The 9,419-nt window shown below is 36.7% G+C and overlaps 1 protein-coding gene across 1 annotated transcript; it reads left to right on the top strand.

The window, feature by feature from the left end:
* Window positions 1-413: 413 nt before the first annotated feature.
* Window positions 414-8,910, top strand: LOC110441705 (nuclear speckle splicing regulatory protein 1-like). Its single transcript, XM_021484924.1, has 8 exons — window positions 414-456; window positions 907-982; window positions 1,316-1,387; window positions 2,496-2,624; window positions 3,092-3,299; window positions 4,050-4,143; window positions 5,738-5,809; window positions 7,992-8,910. Exons 1-8 carry the CDS (start codon window positions 437-439, stop codon window positions 8,611-8,613), a joined length of 1,293 nt encoding a protein of 430 aa, XP_021340599.1. The 5' UTR covers window positions 414-436; the 3' UTR covers window positions 8,614-8,910.
* The last annotated feature ends 509 nt before the right edge of the window (window positions 8,911-9,419 follow it).

The following is a 9,419-nucleotide window of genomic DNA, read 5'->3' on the forward strand; positions in this document are numbered from 1 at the left end:
AACTTTGCCAAATATTTAGCATTCATTATAACTGGCTAGCTAGTTTGATAGCCAAATATATGTGATTTTTTTTTATATCGTAGCAGTGTAACAAAAATATTACCACACCACATACTGCAGTCAAACTAACAGGGCAATATTGTAGTTAGATATGAAACTATTATTGTACTACGTACGTGCGTACGGGCTTTGATAGATATACTATCGTATGGCAGTTCAAAAATATGTAAACGACACTGTTAACGTTAATAGTAAACACGTCAGGAACATTTGTAACTTTACCAATTTTCTGATTCTTCAGAACGGCATAAGGATCCCCAAGTTCCATTCCATGTGATCCCGATTTCACATTCAGATTCGTACCGCCACGCCCACCTTTCCAAATTTAATATCAACCAATCAGATTTCAGATTGATATTTTCTGCAAATCTGAAACATGGCGGACACAAACAAAAAGTAAGCACCTGTATTATACCATATTTGTTGTGGTACAGTTTATGGTGTTCTTTGTCACAGGAGTATATTTATCCGAAAGTTTACAATGTTTTGTTTATTTCTTTATGGAAAAATACAATGATCATCATATTGTTGGGTTCTAAATCACACTGATCCACATAGTATTTTCTTGATTTCGTCCGCTGTTCGTTTTGGTGTCGGGTGTTGCGTGGCTTGTTGTTGAACTGCACTGTAATTTACTGGTGTCTCCTCTGCCTACACCACTGCATCTAAGACACATTGTACTCAGGTTTAACATTTGAAGAACTGTACATGATTGCTTCGTCTCATACAAATTGATGATAGTGTTTATATTTTTGTTTAGTATTATCAGGTTATACATGTACAGCTGTTACAGAAAGATCAGATGTTACTGAATCCTTTGATTTCAAAGGTTTTTATTCATTTCAGGTATGGTTTGTTCCTCCCGAAGAACAAGAAATCAGCTGTGAAGACTACAAACGTTTTTGATGATGACAGTGATGATGTGAGCTTTGTTTAATACCAAGTGTAATAGGGTTGAGATCGTACCAGTCAGTTATTGCCCATTTTGATCATGATAAACCAAGCCAGCTTGTTTCTTGGTTTACAAAACAAGCAATGTTATAGCTGCACCATATATAGACGCCATCTTCCTGATATATATGGGAATATGTTTAACATTTAATATCCAATGTATTATATAATACCTGTCTTACTTTCAATATCTGAATTCTCCTTTAACATGCATCATGTTCATACAGATATTTTTTATGACGTTCATTTTCCACTTACACGAGTTACATATCTGTGTTTATACTGACTGGTGACTTTATTTCAGGACTTGCCAGGTATGGCTAGGGTCAATGCCACAATCAACAAAGAGGCACAGAAGTCAAAGGTTAAGAGACAGGTATGATAAACAGTTAAACACATATTCAATTCCATTTTACTTAAGAATTGTGTAAATCACGTATATTTTGCAAAAAATGTTACTGTATCGTGCTTCAGACATTTCATCAGTGAGAATTGGAATTTTAATTAAGATATCAGTGTATACATATTATTATCCTTTATTAAGTTAGCAGGATGCGCTTGGATAAGTAATTAGCCTAAAAATCTCATTAAAATGGTTCAGAGTGCAGTTATATTAAGCATTAGATATCATAGTTGTATAATTGTTGTACACATTCTATCAAATGATCCAGCTGTGTTGGTGAAGGCGATTTGAATTGTGATGACAATGTCACTTCAGAGTTCAATCATTTTTCTATATTGTTATATTTTTTAATAAAAGATATACATATACTCAGCAGAAGCTGACTAGACATGGTATTATATACATGTAAAGCATTGGTCAATAACATCAATTATTATATGACTGGTGCTAATTCCCAGCCCTGATTGGAGGAGTGACGTCACATGACGAGTCTGTAAATATGTTACATACCTCGTTCTATAAATAGAAAAGTGTTACAGACCTGGACCTAGAAATAGAAAAGTGTTACAGACTGCTGCTAAAAATAGGCCGAGGTAATTTCCCAGCCAGTCTGTAAATCTGTTACCATTCACAATACTGAATTCAAATACAAATGCATTATCTCATCAACTTCTGAACTGTTAATATTGATGATGTCAATTGTTCAAATAATATTTACTTGAAATTAAATATCACATGCATTGAATCTGAAATTCAGTTTTTGTGTATGTTATTTTGTATTTGAAGTCCTATACTCTGTGATTCCAAAATGGTCCATGCCATCCATGTACTTATGCCATGAACAATTATTAATCTTATCGTAAAATGTCATATAATAAAACAATTGTGGACTTCAGTTTCGGTCTATCCCTGATTTACGGACCTGGTCTGAACAATATTCACCTCGGCCTTCGGCCTCTGTGAATATTGTTCAGACCAGGTGGTAAATCAGGGATAGACCTCACCTGAAGTCCATAATTGTATACCATTACATTTTGATAGGACACAATAAACATATAATGTTATTAAATGATATTTCCAGACCCAGTTAGCCATAGATCAGGCTATGGAGCAAGACCCTAACGTCTACGAGTACGACAAGATCTATGATTCCATGCAGAACACAAAAGCAGCAACTGAAGAGGCTGCCAAGGCCAAAAAGGATAACAAGGTCAGGGGTCAACCAGAGAACAGAATATATATTTAGGGTCTCTTCATATTACCCTCTGTTGGTCCTAGGTGGTAAACAGAGCAATGTTAAATATGACAGTATTATAGTCTATTGACATTGTGATCAGTGAATGTTTTCACTATACACTTTCATAACACAGAAATATGAAGTTTAATACTGTAGTCTACACATGTATTGCTGAAGTATATAAATTACTTATTACTATACATATTTCCTTTAAAATGACACAAATCTGATGATGATCGGTGTGTTTTCTTTATTTGATATTCAAATGTTATTTGAAATTATTGAAATACTTATATTGTGAAATATTTGTCAGTTTCATATTTAAATCAATAAAGTGTGCATAATATGTCGGTGTATATATTAGCAGGTTTTATGATCTTGTATACATTTCACATTGTTAAATGCATGTATTTGTAAATTTGTTTTAAAAATCATTTTAGCCGAAGTATATCACTAACTTAATGAAGGCTGCAGAGAAACGCAAGCTTGAGCAGGAAAAGGTTCAGGAGAAAAAGATACAGAAGGAGAGAGAGACAGAAGGAGGGGAGTTTGACGACAAGGAAGTATTTGTCACGGGCAAGTACAAAGAGAAGCTGCAAGAAATGGAGAAAGAAGCAGAAAGGGAAAGGAGAGAAGCGGCCATGGAAGGTTAGTATAATGTACAGGCATGACATATACTCAAACTTAGCAGTAGCATCATCATCTCCAAGTTTGGTGGGGCTATGACAGCTGGTTTGAGAGGATAGAGTGTTTTACTTTTACTATTAAGACTCCCTGGGCAAATCTTCTTTAAGTTGTCATTGAGTTAAAGAATTAGTCTGTTAGCAACTGATATTAGAAAAGTTAAGTATATCAATTATATCCTAGGAAAAAACTTAATAAGTATTAGATTCAAAAGTTGCCCTTCCCTTAACAATAAACATGCATGTACAATTATAATTTCAAAATCTAAATCTATGTTGTACAGTCTCATTCTTAAAATATTTAACATTACATTTTACAAATACAAAAATGTCAGTTTTCATGCAATAATCATACAACATGTAGCAATGTAAATGAATTGTTTTCTTTTAAAGGGAAGTAACTCATTGCAAAGTAATTTTAACGCCGTCCTAACTCATTGCAAAGTAATTTTAACGCCGTCCTAACTGTCACTGTGTAACAGCTATATTTTTGGGGGGTTTGTTTTCACTATGATTTTAAACATTAATTGTAAACTCCTGCAAGTGTTTTGCCAGTATGAACACAATAATAAAATCAAGAGAATTAAGTGATGTAGCCCAAGATAAGTAAAAACTACCTCACTGCACCTTGTGTTTGATCTACGTTCAACATTGCTGAAGTTTTTCACTGCGATGTTAAAGAGCTCTACATTAACCAGTTTTTATCCTCCCACAGAACTGCTGGATGTGAAGAAACAGAAGGATATGAGCGGGTTTTACCGTTATTTACTGAATGAGAAAACAGGAGAAAGCATCCACAATGGGACAGAGTACGTACACTAAAGTTGACTGATGACGGTAGTGCAATTGTGGAGCAATTAACTAATCGGCTTCTGCTATTGTCATTATAGTTGTCAGGAAGAAGTTAAGTTATAGTTCACAATTATAAATATCTTTAAATCACAAATCATTTTTAGCTCACCTGGCCCCTTCGGGCCAGGTGAGCTTATCCCATGGTGCAGCGTCCGGCGTCCGTCAACTTTTTCCATTAAAATGCTACTTGTCCTGAATGGCTCAGAGGATTTTGACCAAATTTGGTCAGGAGCATCATTGGCCAAAGGGTTCTCAGTTTTGTATAAACGGAGGGTATAACCCCCCTGGGGGCAGAGGGGCGGGGCCAAATAGGGGGAAAATAGGTAAATCTTTAAAAATCTTCTTCTTCTCAACCAATAGAAGGATTTTGACCAAATTTGTCCTAGAGCATCTTTGGACAAAGGAGACTCAAGTTTGTATAAACGGAGGGTGTGGCCCCTCTGGGGGCGGAGGGGCGGGGCCCAATAGGGGAAATAGAGGATTTTTTTTCTCCTGCTATACAAGTGAAGGGATTTTAACCAAATGCAGTCTGAAGCATGATTAGGGACAAAAGAATCAATTTTGTATAAACTGAGGTGTGTGGGCCTCCTTCTAAGGGCAGATGGGTGGGGCCCATTAGGGGAAATAGAGGAAAACATCAAATATCCTTCTCCTTTTGTACCGATGAAGGGATTTTGACCAAATTTGGTCTGGAGCATCATTGGCCAAAGGGTTCTCAGTTTTGTATGAACGGAGGGTATGGTCCCCCTGGGGGCAGAGGGACGGGGCCAAATAGGGGAAAATAGGTAAATCTTTAAAAATCTTCTCCTCAACCAATTGAAGGATTTTGACCAAATTTGTCCTAGAGCATCTTTGGACAAAGGAGACTCAAGTTTGTATAAACGGAGGGTGTGGGCCTTCTGGCGGCATAGGAGCGGGGCCCAATAGGGGAAATAGAGGATTTTTTTTCTCCTACTATACAAGTGAAGGGATTTAAACCAAATGCAGTCTGAAGCATGCTTAGGGAGAAAAGAATCAATTTTGTTTAAACTGAGGTGTGTGGATTCCCCTTCTTTGGGGCAGATTAGTGGGGCCCATTAGGGGAAATAGAGGAAAACATTAAAGATCCTTCTCCTTCTGTACCGTTGAAGGGATTTTAACCTAACCAAACTTGTTTTAGAGAATCTTTGGGCAAAGGGAATTGAATATTTATAAATGGAAGATGCAACTTTGTTACTTGTACTCCTTTGATAAACCTGAATGGTACTCAGCAGGTTTTAAATTGAAAAATAAAATACTAGGTGAGCTATTAAGGCCCCTGGGCCTCTTGTTAAATGATTACTGTGCCAATTGAAAGTATAGATCTATGAAGTGCAATAGATCTCAAAACTTTACCATTAGAAATTTCAATAGATCTCAAAAAATGTCATGCTGTGTAGGGTGTGATAATTGTGAATTATAAACAAATACTAGATCATTTAAATTAGTTACCTGGCATATGAATAACCACTGTATTATTTGTAATTATATATATTTATTTATTCCATAATGTTACTGTTATGATCTTTTCAGTGTGAAAACAGAACCTGAAACTGAAGTAGACACTAGTCGCGTGAAAACAGAACCGGAATCACCTGAAAAAAGGTAATGCTGTATAGTGTTTGATAATTGTGTTATTACTGTAATGACCTAGACACTGTACCCTGACTGTGAACTACTATTTTGTAAACCAGTAAAAAAAAAAAAAAGCCTCCAAGTTTTGACTCAAAGTGATTCAAGTAGGGGGCTTGAGTGGTCTCCCCTTATTGAACTTCATGTAGATTTGTAACATGACATAGCAGAGTAAGAGTGCTCTCCCTTACATTCTTACCAACAGTGGTAGTAATGTATGTTGTATGACGTCACAGAGTAACAGTTATCTCCCCTACATTTTGAGACAAATAAACCACTAATATTTGGATTAGTTCCAGGTTCTGGCCCCACATTTTGGGACTTATTCCCCAAATCATATAATGGAAACTGTCAAGATCCTTACTCCATAAAGATATATAGAGGTTACACAACGAGTGGTTGTTGAATATGGTATTTATTTCACTCGAGTTAGTTAATTTTCAAAAGTTACAAAAAACACCAGCTTTAGCGAGTATCTTTCTGTAACTTTTGAAAATTAACTAACGAGATTGAAATAAATACCATACTCCACAACCACGAGTCGTGTGATCTGTTTCTACCATAATCTCATGATCAGTCGGAAATAACATACGCACATGTGTTTGTTGACAAGGCTGGCGTAGTGATATGACCCATATGTAAAAAGTCACTCATTAATATTCAAAAATGTCTTTTTGTTTTTACAAATCTAATAATTGTCAAAATTAATGCTTCGGCAACGACTTCATGAAAAAATATAATAGATGAACGACTTTAAATATTGGTAATAGCAGTATTGCATTAATTTATATAAATTAACCACAGACTATTTGCGCGTAAGCATATCGTACGAAGTCTGCCTCCCGCCAAGTGACGAAGACGAACTTGTCGCTGTTAATGTCCAAAACCATAGGCCTACGTTTCTTCGTGACGGTGCTATGGTTGACGTTTATAGTGACAGTTCAGCCATAGTCAGACCGTCCAAATAGCGATAACGGGACATTGGGAGAACGAAATATTTTCCGACACTGTGACAGATCTTGTTTTGGTTTCACGACCTGGACACGCGACGGTGTGACGTCGAAACGATATTGAGCGTCTGCAGCTGTTTTGCCTGAAACTAGCGATCAAATCTTTAAGTATCATCTTCTTTTAATATTGCCTTAATAAACCCTTTTCTGCATAACCTCACAAAGTCACCAACATTTGTCGAATGTTGACAGCAGACGACGTAAACAAAACAGATTGTGGCAAAAAGCGCTTGGAAAAAGTCGCCCCGGTCAAAGTTCATCTTTTCGACCAATCAAAACTTGTGTAGGTCATATACCACCTGTGGTATATAACTCATATTTATCTAACAGTCAGCATGTTTATACAATGATCTGAGAGTGGAATAACACAGCGTATTGTGGTAGAAATACATTTGTTGGACATGAAGAGATGTAAACAATCCTACTATCAGGATAGGCTTTGGAGTCTGGACCCACCCTTAGAAACTCAGTCCCTGAATCATAACATGGAAATGGTCACAATCCTGATCCTATTACAGCATTTACAGTTGCTGGGCATGACATACTATACATGATCTTCTTGGGCCCTGCTTGCCCTTGATGATTTCATCCTTGGGTCATAACTTAGAAATATTTCATTGTTGAGATCTCTACCCTGTAATCATGTAGGCATTCTTGATCTAGGCATGCAGAAAAGAAAGAAGACATGAGCATAAAATTAAACTACTGTGAAATCAGATATGTTCTTGGGTCCCAAATTTTTGTGGCCCCCCAAACCCCCACCTCCTCCAAAATAAAAATAAAAACATTTTGTGAGAACATGAATTCATGGTTTACAAGTACCCACTCAAACTGAAAATGGCTTTATATCAAACTTGTAATAACTTCGCGGACCTATGAATTCATGTGGATAACGATTACCCACAAAATCAACAAAATTAAAACCCCACAAAAATTAGGGGTTTCACAGTATATTAATCTCAACAAACTTTGCTGTGACATCTTTAGACAAGACAGATGGAGCCCAGAATGAAGAAATATTCACAATATTACATTTAATGAGAATTTTAACAATTATTGCTTGCATACCCAAGTAAGCAATATATGTCTCTTGGGCTCCTTGTTTTGGTTGCAATTATTCATCATAAATCTGATTTTTTTTTCAGTGCAACTACAAACAGAGCCAAACGCAATTCCTCAAACGATTCTTCTGATGACTCCTCTGATCCAGAACAAGCAGAAAAAAGGTATGAAAAGGGCAGGAACCAAAGTTCAAGGTCACCAGACAGGATGAAGAGGTCATCAGAGAAAAGAAAAAGATCAAGGTCTAGAGAAAGAAGAAGTTCAAGGTCACCAAATAGATCACACAGAGAAAAAGATATGAATCGAAGTAGTGACAGTAAGCACAGACACTCACGAAGGTCAAGGTCAAATGACCGACATTCACATAAGGACAAGAAACATCGTTCATCATCCAGGGATAGAATAAGTAAATCATTGAAACGGTCAAGGTCTAGGGATAGAAAATCTAAATCTAAAGACAAATTATCAGGTTCAAATGAAGGATCTTCAAAACAGCAGGAAGAAAAAGTAGTTTTACTTCCGGAGAAAAACACTGAAGAACAATCGGGAAAATCAGAAAAGTCTACAAAGGATTCAGAAAATAAATCAAAGTATACCAGACATACTACAGACAAAACCCTCAATGATGCTAAAGCACGATATCTGGCCAGACAGATAGCTAAGGAAAAGGCAAGATCAGCAGTGAATACGACAGGAGATAATTAGCTATGGACGCCACAGGAGTTAACACTAGATAATACTAGAGCAAACCAGTTATAGACCCCAACAGAGGTTAACTAGATAAAGTCACCACAGGAGTTAACACTAGATATCACTGGAGCTAACCAGTTATAGACCCCAACAGAGGTTAACTAATTAAAGTCACCACAGGAGTTAACGCTAGATATCACTGGAGCTAACCAGTTATAGACCCCAGCAGAGGTTAACTAATTAAAGTCACCACAGGAGTTAACACTAGATATCACTGGAGCTAACCAATTATAAACCCCACCAGAGGTTAACTAGTTAGAATCACCGCATGAGTTTACCGAAAACGTCACTCAAGTTAACTAGTTATGGACGCCACAGGAGTTAACACTAGATATCATTGGAGCTAACCAGTTATAGGCCCCAACAGAGGTTAACTAATTATCACTCAAGTTAACTAGTTAAAGTCACCACAGGAGTTAACACTAGATATCAGTGGAGCTAACTAGTTATAGACCCCACAGAGGTTAACTAATTATCACTCAAGTTAACTAGCTATTTATGCCACAGGAGTTAACACTAGATATCAATGGAGCTAACCAGTTACAGAATCTACAGAGGTTAACTAGTTAGAATCACCGCATGAGTTTACCGAAAACGTCACTCAAGTTAACTAGTTAGTTATGGCTGCCACAGGAGTTAACACTAGAAGTCTCTGGAGTTAACTAGTTGTAAACCCTATACAATTTAGCTAGTTAGAGTCACCACAGGAGTTAATCATTTATAGACCAAACAGAGGTTTACCCGTTATAGACACTAGGGCT

This window comes from Mizuhopecten yessoensis, unplaced genomic scaffold (assembly GCF_002113885.1).
Source record: "Mizuhopecten yessoensis strain PY_sf001 unplaced genomic scaffold, ASM211388v2 scaffold716101, whole genome shotgun sequence".
NCBI lineage: Eukaryota > Metazoa > Mollusca > Bivalvia > Pectinida > Pectinidae > Mizuhopecten > Mizuhopecten yessoensis.

Bases quoted from the DNA above. Each gene is read 5' to 3' on its own strand.
- LOC110441705 (XM_021484924.1), top strand. From the start codon at position 437: ATGGCGGACACAAACAAAAA. The intron at 3,300-4,049 runs GTTAGTATAATG...ATCCTCCCACAG, and splicing joins GAGAGAAGCGGCCATGGAAG to AACTGCTGGATGTGAAGAAA. The intron at 4,144-5,737 runs GTACGTACACTA...TGATCTTTTCAG, and splicing joins AGCATCCACAATGGGACAGA to TGTGAAAACAGAACCTGAAA.